Below are 20,666 nucleotides of genomic sequence, written 5' to 3'. Positions count from 1 at the left end.
TGCCTACAGAAAGAAGCTAGAAAACTCCCTGTCCTGCCATTTCATCTCTCTTTCTCTCATTTTAATTTTTGCTTTCGTTCACCAAACGCAGCTCACCAGGCAGCGATATCCCAGAAAGTTGGAGTTTTTCATTTCCTTGTGCTATAACGACGCAGAACATTTTGTTCCTGCAGGTGACTGACAACAGGGCACTCGCAGAGCACTGCAGCCTGATTACAGAAAAAGTCAGCATTTTAGTGAGCCGTAAACCAAAGACTGACCTTGCTGCTCTACATTTACATCCAGTCTCACTATAAACATTATTACATCTTTCCCTCACAGGTTTCTGGAGTGCTTGTTGCAGTTGGACTGTTGTTTCTGCACGTGTTTGCACAACAAATACAGATAGGCAAGTCTGGGTTCAGTTATCATGTCACACAGAGAAGCTGCTGTTAATGACAGCATGCCAAGGCATTCATGAAAACTTGTTCTCCAACACGGATTTCTAACTAAACACTGAACCAAGCCTTTTAGTGGTCAGCTGAAGACACGTATTTGACCAGTTATATGTATTTATATATTATGCCTGCATGAGAATTAATCTGAACTGAAGTTTTCTGCCTTAAGTGAACACATTTGCGTATGTCACATTATAGACATAAGCCTATCAGCTTACGACAGAAACACACACGTACGTGACATATCTGAGTACAGCTGCACCCTTTCCCGGCCACTCATTCTCCCGGCACCGGCCGCCCACACCGCCTCCCGCAGCAGCTCCCTAGCTCCCCGGGCCATGCTGCTGGGGCAGGACGGGGCAGCCAGCAGCACAGGCACTGCACCGGCCAGGGCAACAGCTCAGGCTTTGCTGCTCCTGCCCCAGCACCAGAGCTGCTTCCCACAAGCTCGCAATAATCGTGCGGAGGTACAAAACTCAGCTGCTCTCCCGACAGTCGGTTATATTAGCCTGTCCTTGATCTTTACATGGGATTTCCCAGTTGCGTGAAGCTAGAGTAGCATATGGTCCCGTGTTTATAAGCATGCTAATGACTGAAACAGGAAACTGTACAACCCACTTTCCATATAAACTTTAAACTGCAATTTCTTGTTTTTGTCACTGGACACTGCACTCGTACCGCGTTAATGTGGTGTGGGCTGCTGAGACGCACGTGGCCACGCTGGCCCCAGGTACAAGGCGAGCAAAGTCGCACTGATGTACCTGAAACCAGTGTCCAGCCCATAACATAAATCAGATTCAGTGAGTAAACTTTCTACTCACATTCTGCTAAGTTGCTTTTACAGGGAAGGACAACAAAGAATATGCTTCAACACCAATTATTGCCTGCTCCTAGGAGCACAGCAACCTTGCCAAATGTTTCTCAGAAATAAAATGTCATCAGTTTTCACTCTGTGCTTTTTGAAATACTACTCAAAATGACTTCATAAACGAAAACATCTAGGAGTGACTCCACAATTCTGCTTCAACCCCTTTGTGTTAAAAATTAGCTGTTTCACTTAACAAAAATTGCAGCGGGGAGCTCCTTTTAAGTTGTGGTATCTCCCTTAAAAACACACTTGCTGCTTTCAGGAAGGTACGAGTGTTACAGTCAGCCTTACCCTGTTATTTTGCTTAACCAAAAGGGATTACAGAAATTTTTGAGAACACAGATACAGGTTTGCTACACAACTCTATGGAGAACTGCCATCCTAGGCATTCAATTTACAGAGAAAAGAAAAAGGGAAAAAAAAAGTTCTTATTTATCACTTCCTATCTAACAATCATTTGAATAATGTCATCTATTTGTAAACAGATTGCATGAATGCATGGTAACTTGAAAATACCTGCTTTGTTCATGAAGGGCTCAATTCCCACATGCTATAACATCATCAGAAAATCATTAATGGGACTGTAACCTTATAGCTGAAAAAAGCCTATTTGTACATCATATTTCCTAAATGGGCACACATATATAGGAAGGATCGATCAAGCAATGTAGTACGTGCACACAATCTTTTTCTTTCTATCAGCAGGCTACTGCTTGTCTGCTTTGGAAGTGTAAAAAGAATAAAACTTCCCTGAGAACTGCTGGTGTGTTCTCATCAAAGGCCACAGCACTCCAAAATATTAATAAAGATATTTAAGAGCTGACTTAAATAAGATCTTAAGAGGAGTTCCAGGAATGTTAGTTATTAATTTTAAGGACAAGTATACTGGGTTTTGTCATTCCAGCCCAGCTTGTGAACTCACACAGTTGCAGCGTGCCTGTCTCAGCATTCTCATCAAAGACTGTATTTTTCAGTGCAGCTTGAAACTTGGGAAGAGGAACTTAATCTAGTAGCAAATTTGTTACAATTTTTAAAAAGTCATCATGTACATTTTTAAGTTATGGTATAAAAGTACAGAAGTTTACATATCTGAGCTGCTGCATCTGTTCTTGAATAACTTAAAAATAAAACTTGGAGGACAATATGCCCATCATGCAGACCAAAGGCATTTATTTGGTATGTTGAAAAAATAAAGCTGAATGAACAGAGTGTAAATTTTGAAACTTATTCACTGTGCTTGCACTATTCTAATCCTGAGGAGATTCTCTTTCTCTACGGGGCTCCCACTCCCCCCTTGGTTATCCCCTGACAACCTGCACACACCAGTGTCCTCCAACCCCCGCCAGAGCTTTCAGCCTCCTGAAATCCTTGTGTCCCCTCCACAAGGACAAAAAAATCACATGAAGTGTGGCAGGAAAAAGAGGGCAAAGGCTGCAAACTTGAGAGCTGCAAAAGTGAGGGGCATCTGAACCTGCCTGCCAGGGAAGCCAAGGGGAATAAAGTACTACATCTAAATCTATATTAACTTTAGTGCAAAGCCCTCCAGTACTTTCCATCGATATTCATCCATCCCAAAAGCGATGCTGCCTGCCTTCAGTGTGATCCCTGGCACAATAACTCCCTAAGAAAGGCCCCCGGACAACGCAAAGGACTGCTATGGGTGGAAACTCTGAGATGCTAGCAGAGACGTCCAGAACTTGGAATGCAAAGCTTCATTTTTTTCAAAGATAAGGGACTGCCTTTGCCTTACATCCCCAAAGAAATACAGAACAAGCTTTGTAAGAGGAGCCTTCCAGCATGTCCTGCCCCACAGGGACCTGAGCACGTCCTGATCTTGTCTCAATTTACAGCAATTTACTGGTGTGAACCAGGCAGTCCCATGTGCTTTCCTCTGTAACACAGCAGAGGATACAAATCATGCTTTTATGTTTTTATTGAGAAGATTAAAATAGTAAACTATGTGTAACCCTTCAAAAAACATTAAACCAAGGTATTTAGTGGCCAAGTCTGTGGCTCCTTAGCTCAGTGCACTGTGTCTGGAGAGCAGTGCAGAGACCGGTGTAAACAATCTATGTATTCCTAAGGGATGCATGAGCACCAAAGGGCCACGTGCTGGACAAGGCACTGAAGACAGAAAAGACGCGGTACAACAGGGAAAGGTGTTCATGTGCACTCCATCACAGGGCATATGGCTCATGTAAGTGCCACAAACAGCCACCTTGAAATTTCAAAGCCCTCTTCCTCCTCCCAGCTGGGGCCACGGAGAACTTTAGTCCCCCTCTAGAACTCCCTTACCCTGAAGAGCTTTCTATTTTAGGCTTGTCTTACTGCTGACAAAAGCGGCCTGTAAGTGTCATTTCAAAAATCAGCCCCATGACTCCATTCAAAAAGCAAACCAGTTTCATTAGCAGTCATTAACAGCATTTAACTTCAATACTGAAGGTAGAATTTCTTCAGTGAATGAAAGGGTGGAGAGGAGCTACCCTCTCATACGAGACGATGGGCAGGAGTTATCTACTGTCATAAAAGGCACAATCAGGTGACACTTTCCACCAAAGCTGGCTGTATTAGAAATGATACAGAAAGAATCCCTTACCTGTCCGGTAGACAAAATTGCCTTCTGTCTCTGATGATGACGGAGACACCAATTCTTCCTCAAATTCATTGGAACTAAATGAACCAGAGTGATTCCTTTGCCTTGTTTTTTCCATCATAGCTGCATTAGTAGCCATGACATGTCTCAATGAGTCATTTAGGTAACGATTCAATAAGCTGCTTTTGTATTTGGGGGGTGACACATAATCCTCATTGGCACTTGTTTCTGGTCTCACTCCTGCTTTTATTACTGAACTTTCAGTTTTAATCACAGTGTGATGAACTGGTTTGTTATATCCCCCTTCATTCATATGGTTTCTTGGAGGATTTTCTCCATCTGAAGACAAAAGAACAAAGATACCGTAATACATCGAACACCTAATATTGAACAAGAGGCTTTCTCTACAGGTTTTAAATTGCTATAAAGATAACTAAAACTAGACAATAACTTTAGACTTCAGCATTAGACAACGATTTTAATTTTCTTCTGTTCACACATTTCTCACAGTAGTTCCCAGGGTTCTCAGATGTTCCAGCTATTCCAAATTAATTAACTGTAGAAAACAGTCTCTGAGTCTAATTTGTTCATGAGCAACACAAGGCAGATAGAAAAAAAAATGAGAAGAGCCCTAGATCAATGATAAGCATTTTAAAATCCGTGTGAATAAACTGAATTCTTGCTATCATAACTTGAAATTTGGGCCCCCTGAATACTATAGCATATTTAAGTGTATTAAACTATATTCTTTTAATTGTCCTGCAACTGATCTTTTAAAGGGAAGTGCATACCAAAGAAATTTGAGTACAAACTGAAATTGGGACAAAGCTAATTGAAACTGAGTACAAATTGAAACAAATTCTTCTAAAAAGTCATACAGGTTTCTGACAATGTTCTGTAGCATTTGTTCCTGTCAATGTATCTCCCTGTCAAAAATGACTAGAAAAAGTACCCATGTACATAATTAACACAAATGTTCTATTAAAAAATATTGGGTGCTATTAAAAAAATTCCTCCATTTGTTACTTTGGATAAGAAAGAGAATTTCAGTGCACCTTTTAAGGACAACATTTGCTGGCAAAATACATACAATAGATAACAATAATACCCTGTTTACCATATAATAAGCTCCACTGAAGTTAATCAGATTGTCTTGTTAATGATACGATATTGCTATAGCCCTTCCATCAAGGAAAGTAAAAGTCAAGAGGTCTCCTATTTCCTTAAACCAAGAAATATAATCAATTTTTTCCTTTAACACAGATTAAAGGAATAGTCTCATAGAATCTAATGAACTAACAATTATCTTTCTACTAACAGTGTTATACAAATATTTGCTAGGCAAATAACATGCAATCAGACTGTCACCCCAATTCACCAGTAACACCATCTCGCTTTGCAAGGCTGCATTGTAAAAAGGCACCTAATTCACAAAATAGTAAAGGCAGAGCCACTGAGTGTTTTGTGAGAAATCAGAGCTAACTTAAGAGTGCCTGATACTTTCAAAATATATTTTAATTGGTTTAAAACTGATAAAAAGAGCATCAACAGACCTTCAGAGCATGAGTCATCACTGCTCACGCTGAGTCGTTCAGCATTTCCTTGAACATATTTGTTGTACAGTTTTATTCGTAATGCCCAGCTAAGATCTGGTTGCCTGACAGTATTCTTCAGGCGACGTCTTGCATTGGCAAACCAGTTTGATACCTGCATATAAATGAATGTATTAGTTTTCCTTGAAAATTATGCAAATAAACAAAACTAACCCATAGAGTTTTCATGAGTTTTATGTATGCCCTAAGAAAATGGCAAACAAGGGAAACATGAACAGAAGCCCACGAAACTACCACTGAGCAGAGCAGGAACCTCAGACGAGGCAGCCCGTTCAGGCTTCCCATGTTTCACAAGTGTTAGCAAACCCTCATTATAAACAAGGTTTTTAATAAGGTATCCCAAAATACTCATTTTAGATCAATCTTTTCTTTTATTATTTTAAAGATAATGCCCTGAATTTTCAATATGAACCTTCAATATATTACTAACATCCTAAATTAAAACTAATAGCTGATGTTTGGTAATTTGCCTTTGACATTTACGTAGGCTACAATAAGGCTGCCGAACAGAAAAACTCATTCTGAATTTGGTTATATAAAAGCCAAAATTCTCCCTCGTGCTTTATCAGTACTCCAAGTCTGACAGGTAGTGGGTATCAGGAAAGTCTTACACAGAATGAAATGTACTTTGAGTCACTGCAGAAATCAACCATATGCTCTACAGAGCAGCAGCTTTTATGAACTCTTTCTGTTGTGGAAATGCTAAAAACCAGTGAAGACGCAGACTCCTCACCAGGTGACTACTAAACAGGAGGCTGGCTTATCTTCCTTCTCTGCTGCAGAGCATTTTCCAGCTTGACATTGCAAAATGGATACAAGTTAGTACCCTTCTAGCATACAGGGTCACCACAAAGTCAGGCTCAAACAGAAGGATTCACATTGCTTTAGGCACCAAGGGAGCGGAAGGGGCACAGTACAGTCTTCTGTGCCAGCAGTGCTAATCAAACCACCAAATGTTATGTATGTATGTACTTGCAGCAACTTTGCATTAAAACACATCTGAGAAAATGCTGGCCTTGATTCTACCATAACTTAAAAATACATAAAATAGGAAATACTGATACTGACAGAATGACCTTACCATAACCTTATTACGAGCAAGAGCACAGGCAAGCTACCTACATCTAACAATATTTGTTTAATGATAAATCAGGTCTTAAAAATGCTATTTACTTCTTGCAGGAGTGAGTGTATTTTGACATGACCTCTGCAAGCAGGAGGCAGAGCAGCATTACTTGCAAAGGAGAATGTAAAGAATGTCGGGAGTCTATAGCCCCACTCACATCTTTATGTTGTGAGAGTGCACAGTGAGGAAGCTGGAGACCTGCAGCCATATTCAGATCTGGGAACAATCACACCATTTAATTTATGCTAACCTGCAAAGCAAGCTAACACATGTTTTATCAGTACATGCTACCCCACCTACTAAAGAGCCAAACTGTAGACCTCAGTGTTGGATTTTGGCCCTAGTTTTGTCAACTGTCTATTGTAGCTAAGGTTCTTTAAATCACATAGTATTTGGCCAATTATTCTGGATCGATAATCTCTTCTAGGGCAATTATGAGAAAAATAAACCCTATTTGCTTAAATGAAAAACAAAACTTCAGTTCAGAATTCCACTCAGAACCTAGCAGTAGCACCTTAAGCCTGTCACTTTGATTTTACTTAAAATCACATTTACATGAAACAGGGTTCCACCGAAAATACAGTGAGCCCTGGATCAGCGCTCAGGCGCCAAACACGTAACTTTACAAACCATGTCGTTTACTATGACAGGTTAGAAGACCAAAACTGTAGCTGGCAGAAAAGAGTGAGTAGTTTTCATTCTCTTCCAAGGCTACTTGTTTATATTCATCATATTGACAGAGCAACCATTATAGTAAACCAGAAAGGGTGGGCTGGAATCCATCCACTCTCTAATGCCATTAACAAATGCACTGCAGACGGCTCAGCTGAAGCAGCAGTCACCTGGCTGCTGCATGATTTAGTGTAACTCTGAAATCAACTGTGCAATGATAGAGATGGATGAGTCCAGGGTCCCACTGAACAGTACAGCAGTTACTGCAGTGTCTTACAAAACTGACAGCTTTCTAACCTCTCACGAGAAAGACTTCATTATGCTCCATTTCATTACATATTGAAATATTTCATCAGTGAATTGCCATGTACAGAAAAGAAAGATAGGGTAGTATAAGTGTGACTCATACATAAAAGCAATTAAATTTAGCAGGAGTGATTTTTGCATGGTACTCTTGGTTTATTTTGGGCTCATTCTTCCCATGCCAGTGCTTTGCTTTCTGCATATCAATACGAAAAGATGAGTCATATTTTAAGTCTTCTGCTATGAGAAGAGAAAACAGTAGTATTTGATCATTATCTCATAATGAGATAAATGTATTGCGCCCTGTCTTCGTGCTCTTTATGGAACACATCATCTTGAGTGCCATCATGTGGCATGTACAGGACACCCAGTCAGTGTGGGTTTATGAAAGGCAGGTCATGCTTGACTAACCTAGTCTCCTTCTATGACAAGGTGACCTCCTTAGGGGATAAGGGAAAAGCTGTGGATGTTGTCTACCTGGAGTTCAGTAAAGCCTTTTAAATCATTTCCCACAGCATCCTCCTAGAGAAAGTGGCTGCTTATGGCTTGGACGGGCATGCTGTTCACTGGGTAAAAAATTGGCTGGACAGCCTGGCCCAAAAAATGGAGTCAAATCCAGTTGCTGGCCAGTCAGAAATGGTGTTCCCCAGGGCTCAGTACTGGGGCCAGTTCTGTTTGATACTTTTATTAATGATCTGGACAAGGAGATCAAGCGCACCCTCAGTCAGTTTGCAGAGGATACCAAGCTGGGGGAAATGTTGATCTGCTGGAGGGCAGGCAAGCTCTGCAGGGGGCTCTGGACAGGCCCGACTGATAGGCCAAGGCCAACTGTACGAGATTCAAGAAGAAGTACCGCGTCCTGTATTTGGGTCAAAAAAACCCCACGCACAACCCCCAGCAGCGTTCTACTGGCTGGGGCAGAGCGGCTGGAAAGCTGCCGGGCAGAAAAGGCCCTGGGGGTGCTGGCTGATGGCCAGCTGAACACGAACCAGCAGTGTGCCCAGGTGGCCAAGGTGGCCAAGAGCATCCTGGCTTGTATCTGAAACAGCGTGGCCAGCAGGACAAGGACAGCGATCGTCCCCTTGTACTCGGCACTGGTGAGGCCGCACCTCCATACTGTGTTCAGTTCTGGGGCCCTGACTAGGAGACAGACACATATGTGGAGCGTGTCCAGAGAAGGGCAACAAAGCTGGTGAAGCCATAAACTTGGCAGTGCTAGATTAACAGTTGGACTTGGTGATCTTACAGGTCTCTTCCAACCTAAACAATTCTATGATTCTATGATTATGAAAGAACCTGAAGTCAGCATTTACAACATAAGCCCCTGCTAAAGCACAAAGCAGCAACTCACTCCAGAAACTCCTACCCAAATGCAATTACAACCAGGCCCATTAAAGATGAAGAGAAGTTGGACAAATTCACTTCAGAGATTTTTAGGCTAGATCTATGGTGTGGTATCTCTGGGTGCTTTCCTGCTCTTGGCCACTGGTGTATGGTGCTGGAAAAACCTGATCTCTAAGACATCAAGAGATTCAACATCTCTCCCACTCTTCAGTCTTGGACAGCCTCCAGGTGTGTGGACTGGAAGAGGCTGCATGGCTACAGGCTGTACCAGACAGCACGTTCACCCTGAACTCCAGCCACAACCTGGGTTATTACAAGCTATTCCTAGCTCCTTTAAAGCCAAGGACGCTTTTGTCACCAATTTCAACCAGCCCCAAATGTTACCTTGTGTATCCATGTGGTGTTTAAAAAGTTGCATGCCTGCTGCTGTGTCCCACGCACTACAAGTGCCGGTTTCCACCACACTTAAGCTATTACAAAAATAAACAACGAAAGCTGCCAAAAGCCATCCATCCTTTATCACGGTCCCAAGTTACACTACTGTGACCTCCAAAAACAATGAAAAAAAACCAAACAATGATTTACATACAAGCCAGGGGGAAAATTTTTTTCTCAGAAACTCCCCAAAGAACTAAGTATCTTGAAAAAACACATGATGAAACTCATTATTCTTGTAAAGTAACAATCATGTAGCTCTTCAAGAAGTAAAAAGACAAAACCCAAAGAGAACAATAATGGATGTGCTCTCCAGCATTCGTATTTTTCAGCAGCTCAACCATTCCCAAAGAGCATCAAGTACTTATATCGGCATCGTGAAATATTGTGCCTCTGGCTTTACTTCTGAAGAGATTCTTCAATCTTATTGTAATTTGTTCTGCTTCACTGCTTAAGAGCGGTCAAAATTTCAGAAAAGGAACCAAAATCAATCGGTTCTCCTCCTCCAGTAATCCAGATATGCCTTTATGAATCTGAATGCTATTAAATCCATAGCAGCACATGACCAATATATTAATCCTAGTATAGCAAAAAACTTCTCTTCAACAATATGGCCATTCATATTTCTTTCTGGAAGGAATATACAACCATTTTTCTTTTTTATTTCACAGGAACATCTTAACCAAAATTTAAAATAAAATAAATCAAGCACTGTGGTAATAATACAAATGAAAATGTAGCATATTAATAGCATATTAATAGGACAAATTATTGGATTCTGAATTGGAATCTAATTGGAGTAAAACATAAAATGCCTTTTCAAACTATATTGCTTTTTTGGTTTCCTGCTTTGGCAGTTGGGGAAGAAACTTTGGACTGTTGGACTGAAAGCTGCAATAACATTTGCTTTGATGACTCCCGAAGACCTTGTTGGCCTGCTCAGGAATAAGTCAGCCCAGAATTTGCCCCAGGTTTTGCTACTACTTATTAAGAAGTATGATGATTTATGATTCCTGAGAAATCCTGCCTCCCTGAAAGGGTTTGACTTTCCTTCTGCAGTGCTGCTGGACGTGCAGCTGGAACTGCCGATTTGCCATCCCACTGCACCCAGGAACAGGGGGTGAAGCCAAAGTATCAGTGAGGTAGAATAAATTCATTTAAAATCAGCCAACCGGGTGATAACAAAACTAATAAAAAAAAGTTGTGGAGAATCTGACATGCAGATACTGTCCTAGTAATAACAGCAGAAAATAGGGCTCACCTCCCTGCCTCATAGAAGGGTTGGTTTTATCTATGCCACAGTCCTGCAAAAGCTCCCTTGGACAGATGGTACGTGCTGGAATAAGGTTCAATAGACAAAAAAAAAAAGCACGTGGAGAAGAGTTACAGCTATATTATCAATATTACTGTGACCAACATCATCTTCCAGGCAGCTGCTGAAGACCTTTTTCAAGGTCAGCAGTCAGGTGAAAAAAAAACCAACCCCGACCATTCATTCCCTAAACAGCATTTTGGCAGAAACTCAAAGGGATTTTCAACAGTATCTTTTGCCTTCCCTAGGGCTTCCAACAACAAGGCGTCAGCACACGAGGGATGCTGAGAAGAGGTAACAGCTGTCAGCAGACAACAGCCTCCACAGGAGTGGAAAGCTGTGGGGGCAAGCGCACATTCCCGCCAAGAGCAAACACCATGGGACAGCACTGAGAAATGGAAGAAGAGTAGGAAATACGAGACAGGTCAGTGAACATGAAGGCGTGTAACCCGGAGAAAACATCATACACTGATTCCTGGTTCTCCAACAATGTCTGGTGTTACTAGATTAGAAAAGCAGTCACAGGGGACCCTGGCTGATGCTTTTGCAAAGTGCCCCTCCTGGGACAGAAGCAAAGCTTTCCAACAGATACCACAGCCCAGTCCTGAGCCTGTTCTTGGTTACACCACTCAGCCTTTGGGGAAGCTATTTCAGATGTACCCAGTGTGACTGAGATCACAGCCTGGCGCTTTCTCTCTCACTCTCATTTGATCTGGATTACAGTCTTGTTCTTTCTGGGCATCCAAAAAGTAGATGTGGGGTGTGTGTTGTTTTGTTCTTCCAGGCTCAGGAATTACTGCTGGTGCCAGACATTATGTATTTACCTCTCGTACAGATGCTATCATATTCGTGGATTAAAACAGCATTGCACTCAAATGATGGAAGAAACATCTGGGGTTTCTTTTTGATGGTGTGCTTCTGTAGATGAAGATAGATGTGCTGGTTTGCACAGCTCTTTCAAATATTATAGTTCACAGAAATAAGGCTGGTCAAATACCTCTTCAGCATAAAGCTACTGGAGTCGTGGGGGTCTAACAGAGATAAATGCAGCCCTGCATGATTCTTTTAAATTTTATTCTACACCTTAAGTAGACTGTAAAACTCTCTGGAGCACTGGCCATGTCTCACTTGGTGCTTTTATAGAGGACAGCACAGCATATCCCACCAGGATTTATCAAAGCTGCCACGAGAGAAATACTGCAAAAATCCACCAGTTTTTTCCCCTTGTCTGTTCGTTCTGAGGCAATTATAAAAGAACAGGACAAGTCCTCAAGACTTCATTAATGTGAAAGTATCCCAAAATATATTCTGGATGTATGTTTTAAATCTCATGTAAAAATACAGGAATATTCTAAAAGCCACAGTCTAATAAACTACTATCAAATTGTGGCATTGAATGGATAGTGCTTATGCAATCATATTTTTAAAAGTCTGAGCAAACCTTTCATGTATATTTTTTAAAAGCAAGAGAAGTTGTTTTAACTATATCTTCCAGTTACAACTGGCATTTTCTGAGACATTAATATTATTTTTGTCAAAGTTGTAGTGTTTTTTCTAGCGCAATAGTTTCACAGCGAGGTACTAAAGTGTAAAAGTTTCCCATTTTTCCATTACTAGGATCAAAGTTCATAGCAGAGGCTTTTTTGAAGGAGCACTCAAAATAATAATGCTGAATTACCACCTTCTTTTCCTAGTACTTCATGTTATTTTGATATCTTCATGTCCTTTGCAAAGTGACACATAATGTGTTAGGCAGAGCACTGAGGACTCAATCCTGCAAACACATGTGTTTCATTTTATGCACCTAGCAGTAGCTTGCAGTAAGGAAATTAGATTATTCACAATGCATAAATCTTTGCAGCATCCAGACCTGAGATAGCATCACTCAGCAACCGATAGCATTTAACCACATATTTCAGTAGAGTGCCAGATGGCGAAGAGAACAAAGAAGTAAGATTTATAAACATTTGCAGCCAGCTTTATGCCTCTTACTGCAACACAACTGCCAGTCATTTCAGGGCAGTTATACCTGAGAGCAAAACAACTACTCCCCATGTCTAATTACACTATAATGATAATTTCTGCAAGATGGCGAAGCACCGTCACTGCACGTTGAGCCACAGCACACAGTGGGCATCACAACACGAACGTCTGTGCAACAGGTGATGATTATTATCAAAACAATGTCACCGTTTCCATTCTATCCCATTTTCAAAAACGAAAAGAGTAGCTCCCTGCAACTTCCTCAACAATTCCTATTCTGTGCTGAAATCTCCCATGACTGATTTTTTTTTTACCTGAAGATTTTTAAAGACTACGCAAAAATCTTTCCACTGTATTTACGAGCAAGATTAAAGAATGAGGACATCTTTTCCTAGGAGGGAAAGCACACACTTTTGCCGATTGCCTTTAGCGCTTCCCCAGCCAGGATAGCCCAGATGTAGGAATTCCTGTTTGGGGGACACAGCCCTGCTGAAGGGGGAGCCCCGGGGAGGGCAGAGCGAAGGATGCGCACAGGACCCTGCGGGATGCACCGATGCCTCCGCCGACCCCCAGCGCTGCCTCTTGCTCAGCTCACAGAGGGGCTTCGGCTGATGTTGCCCCTGTCCCTCCCGTCCACTAAACGCCCGAGAGCAGCCGCCGGAGGTGGGGTTGGGGGTTCCCTTACCTGCACCAGGGTCATCTGGGAGCCGAGGGCCAGCAGAATCTTCTCGGTCTTGGTGGGGTAGGGGTTGTCGCGGTGCTTGTAGAGCCACTGCTTGAGCGGCCGCGCCATGTCCTGCAGCGCCTGCCGCTTGTGCCGCACCTTCCCGCCGCTCTGCCGCGCCCTGCCGCGGAGAAGGGGCGCTGAGGGCCGCGGCCGGGGCGGTGGGCACCTCCCCGGTGTCCCCCCCCGTCCCCGGGCACGGCGCCGAGCTCCCCTGAGGGGCCGCCGCTGAGGGTGCAGGAGGCGGGCAGGGATGCGTGCCCTGCCCGGGGGGGGACCCTGCTCGGGGGGTGCCCCAGCCCCGGGGTGCCCCCTGCCCGGGTCTGGCCCTGCGCGGGGGGAGCTGACCCCCATCCTCGCGGGGTGCTCGGGGACTCCCCACGGCCGCCACCCCCGCCCCGGGCCGGCTGCTCGGGAGAAGGCGGTGCCCGCGGCTGGCCCGCACCGCCGGTGGAGGGGCTGGGGGAGAGGACGCAGCGCCGGCCCGGCCGGATCCGCCGCGGGGGTTTCAGCAGGGCAAGGGCTCCGCCGGTGCGGGGTCTGAGTATCCCGATGCGTTCGGTGCTCGGCATCTGCCGGGCGTGTGCTCGCTCTGCTTACAGAGGGGCTTCCCGGGGGGCCAGGGCCCGCCTCGCACGGCCCCGCCGCGCACCGGGCGCAGCCGGGAGCAGAGAGCTACGGCTGCGGGCTGCCCCGGCCCCGCGGCCGTATTTATTTGCCAGTTACGCTGAGCGGTACCCGCGGCATCGGGCACCTCCCGGCTCATTTCCCAGCGAGGAGCCGGCGGCGAGGAGCGCTCCCGGCAGCGGCGGCGTGCCCGCTCCCCAGCGCCGCCGGCAGCCGCACCAAGCAGCGCCCAAAGCCCCACACGCCCGCCGGGGAAAAGAGGTTAACGGGGGCAGTGAAGCTCGGGGCCCGCTAAAAAAAACAGGAAAAGAAAACGGTGTTTCTTTGTGAAAAACGGTCCGGAACAGAAAGCGAGTGAACGAAGCCAGAGGAACCAGGAGGAAAACCCGCCGGGCGGGCAGCGCGGCGCGGAGGCTCCGGGCGGCGGCGGCAGGGGGCGCCACGGCGCCGTGCCGAGACGGGCCGGGCCGGGCCGAGCCAGGCCGAGCCGCGCCGGGCCGTGCGGGGCCGCGCCGGGCCGAGAAGAGCCGAGCCGCGCCGTGCCCTGCCGGCCGCGCCAAGCCATGCCGTTCCGCGCCGGGCCGGGCCGAGCGACCGCGGCCGCTGCCTCGTCCAAGGCTCCCTCGGCAACCCAGCTCCGCCGCGGTCGGCTGCTGATAACATTTCGATGAAACATAAACCTGCGTCCTACCAACCAGCACCGCCGTTAAAAGTACGAGCTGATGCAATCGTTAAGGTGGAAATTCGGCAGTAAAAACAGCTCCTCGGGACTCCTCGGTTTCGGTGCCTCCTGACCGTGCTCCTTAGTCTTTGCTTTGTAAAGCTGACCCGAAATGTCTGGCCCGCGCTCGCCAGTTCAGCCGTTCGAGCTGACAACGCGCCGGAGCTGACACGTCCTCTCACCGCCTCCTACTTCACCTGTTCCAGCACACACAAAAAATCAGACGCAGGCGGTTCTGCCTCAGCTGCCTTTTTAGCAAAACCGACGCTAACAACACCCTGCCCGGCCCTCGCCTGGCACCGCACTAGTCCGCTTTAACTCCCATCCCAGGGAATGCACCGACAGCGCAGCGTCTTCCCGGCCGCTCGCCCAGCGCGCTGCGAGCCGGCCGAGCCGGCGGGGCAACTGCTGGGGGGCCCGCTGCGCCCGCCCGCCTCAGCCCCGGCCGCGAACCGGCTGCCCCGGCCCCGCCGCCGCTCCGACCCCCGGTTTCACGCGTTCCGCCTCGCGCCTCCGTCTTGGGGGCTTTAATTACATGAAGCGCCCGACCAAACCGGACGAGCCCCGGTTTCCCCGGTTTGTTTGTGTTTCGAGGCAGAGAGGGAGAGGTCAAACACCGCCGGACAGGAGCGCTCTTGTCTGGCACATTCCAGCCCAATCGGACGCCTCTGCATCACCTATTACCGGAATTTCCCACCGTGGCTGCGGAGTAAGAGTCCCAGAGAGTACGGACCCGGGGTGTGGGGGAGGACCCATCTAGAAACCCGTCTCTCAACCCCAAACCGGCTACGCGGCTGCCGGGAGCGCCGGCAGTGGCATGCAGGGCCGCCCCGCGGAGCCGGTGCGCGGCGCGGAGACGAGCGCACGGCATACCCCGTCCGCCGGTTGCGCAGGCTGAGGCTCTCCTTGATGGACGGGCTGTCGGGGAGCAGCACCTCGGCGTGGTGCGGTCCCTCCACCACCCCCACGTAGGGCCGGCCGCTCCGCTCCCGCTCCTTGGCGTCCTCCTCGAAAAGCACCTGGCCGCTGAGCTTGCTGAAGACGATGGTGTTCATGGTGGGGGGCTGGGGGCCGCCGTCGGGCTGGCCGCCGGCTCCGAGGTGCGGGGGCTCGCTCTGCGCTGCGGGGAGGCGGCAGCGGTCACCGGGCAGCCGCGCCGAACCGCCGAGACCTGCCCGGCGCGACCGGCGGGGGGGGAAGCGCGGAGGCACCGGGCGCCGCCTGCCCACCCACCGGGGGAGGTGGGGGGCTGCCCGCCCCTCCCACGGCTCGGCCCGGTCCCACGCCCCCCCCCCCCCTCAGCCCGCTCCCGCGGCCCCCTCGGCCCGGCCCGCTCCCACGGCCCGGCCCGCTCCCACTCGCACCTCGCCGCCAGCCTCCGCCGCGCTGCTCGCACCGTGTCGCAATAGTTCGGAGCGCGGGTTTTCGGTTGGTTTGGTGTTTCTCTCTCGCTTGCGCTCTCTCTCTCTCCTTTTTTTTCCCTTTTCCCTTCCCTTCCCCTCCCCTCCCCCCGGAATGATTTTCCCCTTCCCCCTCCCCAAACGGGGAGGGAAACAAATTGTTTTTAACGACCACCAAATGCGCAAAGCCGGCGCCCGGAGGCACTGCCGCCGCGCAGCCACTCACACTGTCGGGACCGCCGCTCCCCATCCCCCCGGGGGGGGGGGGCACCGCCGGCGAGGGGACCCCAGCAGCCCCTTCAAGGGCACGGGCCCCGCCCGGGCAGCGCGGCATCGGGGGGCGGTGCGTGGAGGGGCGGTAGGAGCCCGGCGAGGGGCAGCCGAGGGGGAGGCAGTGCACGGCTGGGCAGTCCCCGGTGTGCATGGGGGGGTCCCCCGGGAAAGGCAGCTGAGGGCACCGGCTGGGGTTGGGCTGCCCGCGGCAGCGACCCCCGTCGGGGGCGCGGGATGGGCGAGGGGCAGAGCCGGCGCGGCGGCGGCGGTGCTGGCAGCCGCAGCCCTCAGCCGCTCATTAATGCTGGCGTTTAATGAAGCTGGACCGGGCAACATCTCCCCCAACTCTTCTCCGTCTCCCCTTGTGGGTCGTCGTCCCGTGTCCGTGTCCCGTCCGTCCCCCCGTTCGCCTCCCCTTACAAGGATTATAAATCAGACCGCAGTCAGAGCCGGAGGCAGCCTGCTCGCTTTAGCATCCTCGCTCCTGCGGACACACGGTGCTCCGCCGCCGGCGAGGTCTGCGGGCGCCCCCGGCCCGCTCCCACGGATGTGCCCTGGCCCCCCCGGCTCCCCCGGCCCCGCATCACCCGCCGCCCTGCGGCGCAGCAGCCCAGTCCCGGCAGCGCCGGGCTTAACATTTCGGTTACTGTGCGCAGAAACGAAGAAGATGGCCACAGTCAATATTTACAAGGATGTAATTCAGACGTTACTTGACCGCCGCGGGTGAGCGGGGAGCAGCCGTCTGCGCCCGCGGGCCCGGCGGGACGTGCGCGGCGCGGACCCCCGTGAGCGCCCCCCCACGCCCTCGAGGGCACCTCGCTTCCCCGTGGGCTGCTTGTCCCCGTCCTTGTCCCCGCAAGCCTGACCCCAAAGGACCCGAGCCTGCATAGCCGCTGCGGGCTTTATCCCGTCCCCTCTCCATCATCCTGGCCTCGTCCCTTCCCGTCCTGCTGGGCCGCGGAGGCCCCCGCGAAGGCAGTACGCGGTTCTCCGCGGACCTGGGCACCGGAGCGGCGGGGACAGACGGGCTGGGGGCTGCCGCCTTCCCGGCCCCGGGGCAGCGGCGGGGGCAGGTACCTGCTGCGGGCGCGCTCGCTCCCGTCTGCGGCGGGGCGGCTCCTGCCCCCGGGCACCCCCGCCCGCCCGCCGCGTCCCCCCTCCCGGGCTCTGCCAGACCGTTTCTGACCCGCCATGGGGTGCTCTCTGCGACCTAGCCCCCTCTCTGCACCCCTCTGTGACGTCATGGCCGCTCTTTGCGACGTCACACAGCCACACATGTCCGGGAAGGGGGCCCGTGGAAGAAGTGCACCCTGGCGTCAAGGACCACCCACCCTTATGGGTATGATTTCTCCGCTTGCTGAAGGGAACCAGAAGGGAGGGTGGGGAAGGGCAATGTGCTGAAGGCACCCTGTCAGGGAGAAAAACCGCTGTCACTAGGGTGGGCAAATCCCCCCCAAATAACTTGCTGCCAGTCTCTGGCTGAGAAAACAAAGGATAGAAACGGGTGTAAATGACCGCGGGAGCACTTCTGCATGGCTCATAGGGACACCGTGGGACAAATGCCTCTTGCCAGTCTGTGCTAACGTGCTTATTAGGGGCTTGCTGCAAAACACGCAGCTCCAACCATTGCCATGCCCAGTGGAACGGTTTATGACCTGGGATGTGGTGTTATAATTATATCACAGCAAAAGTAGACTGAGAAAGTGACAGGCTTGATCACAAACAAGCTCCTGAGGGCTCTCGCTCACTCCAGATAAATGGAGAGGTGATCTCAACCATTTGCAGCCTTAGACAAGTATTTGCCCTGTTGTTGTCGTCCGTCCGTGTCCCCCCCCATCTGCCACTCCCAGCCCCTCTGGCACGGCAGGGGCGAACCCCTCTGGCTGGGCTGGCACAGGCTCAGGCTCCCAGCTCCCGAGGGGAGTCACAGATGGGGCATGGCAGGTTTCCATGGGGCCTGCAGGTTGAGGCAGACTCTGGAGCAGGGTCAGCCCATGCACCGGCAGGGTACAGAGCAGGTGCCCTTGGAAAGACTCTCTTCCTGCCTGCCTGCCCGCAGTGGTGGGATGGATGCTCGTTCTCTGCCTTGTGGGTGGCTCAGGAGGAACCTGGGAAGGCAAAGGTAATCCTCTCCCGTGTCTTCTGATGATGGTGCTGCTGGAGCTCAGGGGATCATTGTCTGCACTTGCAGGGGATGTGGCTGTCCTTAAGGACATCCGTGGTCCCCAGGAGTGGTGGGGGTGCGCGCTGCCCTGCATGCCCGCCTGGCCAGCGCCGGGCAGGGCATGGGCACCCAGGGCAGCAGGTTGCTGACGGCCTGGCAGATCCCACACCCACACCCAGAATAAATCACAGCAACAAGAGCTGAGGGCAGAAATCAGCATTTGGAAAGCAGCTCTGGAAAAAACCAAAAGTCTGTGCGGGCAGGCGCTGCCAAGCGCGGCAAGGCAGCGGCAGGAGCAGTTGGCACCATGGCGCCTTACAAGCTTCTAAAGCAGCGAGATCTCCGAAATCATCACATGTAAATCTCACACACACCCGCCCCCTCCATATTTTATTACTTAGATCACAGTTGAAAAGCTTAAATGAAAACAGGGTTTCTATTTCCAGAGCTTGTTTAACATCGTGAATATGATACAAACTGTGGGCTTCATGTTTTTAATTAAGGTTACTTACCCGGCCATGCACGGAAAAATAAGTCAATAGCTGCTGGCCGCATACTGCGGCCTGCTGCCGGCTCCCCTGAGGACGGTGCAGCACTGACTGACGGGAGCACCGGGGCTCCCATGCATCCCGCAGTGGGGCAGGAGGCCCAGGGTGCAGGGGCAGTTTGGGCACCTGCCGGCCTGGAGCTGCAAGAAGCTCCTTGCCAGTCTTCGCAGCACCTCTGCCAGTCCATGCCCACGTGCCCAGCCTCAGACAGCCAGTAGGCCGGTCTGGCATGCCAGTAAGCAGCAACAAGGCACCTTTCCAAGGGATATCGTGCAGAAAGAGCCTAAAAGTGGTGCTCTGGGGCCTAATCTGTCTCACTGGAGGAGCCAGGAAAAAATCAACCGTGCTGTCAGCTGAGAGGAGAATTTGCTCCCAAGGCTGCAAGCAATGGAGCTCCCCAGTGCCAGCCCTGCTCCAGCCAGCGGAGAGGCCACAGCCCCAGCGCTGCCTGAGGTGGGCGGCCATCGCGCACAGCCCCCTGGCACTGCCAGGGCAGGCTGGAGCGCGGCGCTACCTGCTCCCCCTTCTCCACCCAAGAGCAGGGGGCAATCCAAAACCGCTCTGGTAGAGTTCTAACTATGCTCCTAAATACAGTCCTCAATTCTGGTTTGCACTCCCAGCAAAATGTTGCTTTTGTGCCTTATTTTGCACTCTGGTTATTTTTTAAATGCTTTCAGCAAACATTTCCTTGGCATTGCATTCTCACAGCTCCTCGCTCCAGCTGTGGATTCCTTCACAGTAAACATATATGTTTGAAATTCAAAGAATTTCCTCACGTCCCTGGTACACTCTGCTCTATGGAATGCTAGGCTGCTAAATAACTATGGCCATGTATGTCAGAGGGCCTGAGAAGTTGGGTAGGTGAGAAATTGTTTAGGATTATGCAAAATGAGGTGTTATCTACACTGCAAAGTAGCCACCCTTGCCGGGAGAGCAGCTGCAGGGACCTGTTGCCATTCATGGCAGCAGCTGGGTCAGCAGTGAGCGAAGTCCTGAGGCACATGTAGGTACGGATGAACCTGCCTAAGGAGGTTGGCTCCAATGGTGCCTCAAGGGGTTTGCTTTGCTTCTGTGGGCAGCCGGAGCTGGCAGAGCTGCAGCTTAGCAGGGGTTCTTCCTGCTCAGTCTGGCAACCCCCAAAGCACTGGGGTGAAATGAAGCAGTGGAGAAGTTAGATCTCTTTACATGGAGTTTTGTTGAATATAATCCTAAGGAAGGAAGACCTGTTGCCCTTGAACATATCACAGGACCAATGCCTAGAATAGCTTAGAGCAAACGGGGCTCAGTGCTCCTTCCTTGGGAGCAGTGGGGTCATCATACTGGGCATATGACATCTAAGGGGGGAGAAAATTATGCTGTTCTACTAGAAAGCAAAGATAGGCTCTGAAGTTGCCACCTAATTACAGGCCTTTTTGCGTGCTGTGGAGAAATGAGCCTTGCAAGGTTTCTCAATAGCAGTGAAGGAGCACCTGAAAGATAAAATGTGTGTTTAATTCTGTTCTCTATGGGTATTTGGTTTGGAG

The 20,666-nt window shown here is 49.7% G+C and overlaps 1 protein-coding gene across 3 annotated transcripts in view; it reads right to left on the bottom strand.

Annotated features, from left to right (window-relative positions):
• MKX (mohawk homeobox) overlaps window positions 1-16,239 on the bottom strand; it is a 48,856-nt gene extending 32,617 nt beyond the window's left edge. Inside the window, exons 1-6 of one of the 3 annotated variants that reach the window (XR_005104007.1) lie at window positions 16,123-16,239; window positions 15,632-15,878; window positions 13,372-13,531; window positions 5,452-5,605; window positions 3,902-4,237; window positions 97-209 (exon numbers count right to left, since the gene is read on the bottom strand). Coding sequence is in view for 2 of the 3 variants with exons in the window: in XM_037386242.1 (XP_037242139.1) it covers window positions 3,902-4,237; window positions 5,452-5,605; window positions 13,372-13,531; window positions 15,632-15,813 (832 nt within the window). In the remaining variant the exon portion in view is untranslated. Of the gene's footprint in view, window positions 1-96; window positions 210-3,901; window positions 4,238-5,451; window positions 5,606-13,371; window positions 13,532-15,631; window positions 15,920-16,122 lie in introns of those variants that run through there. The other 2 variants (XM_037386242.1, XM_037386241.1) reach the window with 2 other exon arrangements.
• Between the last annotated feature and the right edge of the window lie 4,427 nt (window positions 16,240-20,666).

This window comes from Falco rusticolus, chromosome 4, assembly GCF_015220075.1.
Source record: "Falco rusticolus isolate bFalRus1 chromosome 4, bFalRus1.pri, whole genome shotgun sequence".
Classification (NCBI taxonomy): domain Eukaryota; kingdom Metazoa; phylum Chordata; class Aves; order Falconiformes; family Falconidae; genus Falco; species Falco rusticolus.
The sequence above is the reverse complement of the archived record's forward strand: the minus strand, read 5'-3'. Positions and strand labels throughout refer to the sequence as shown.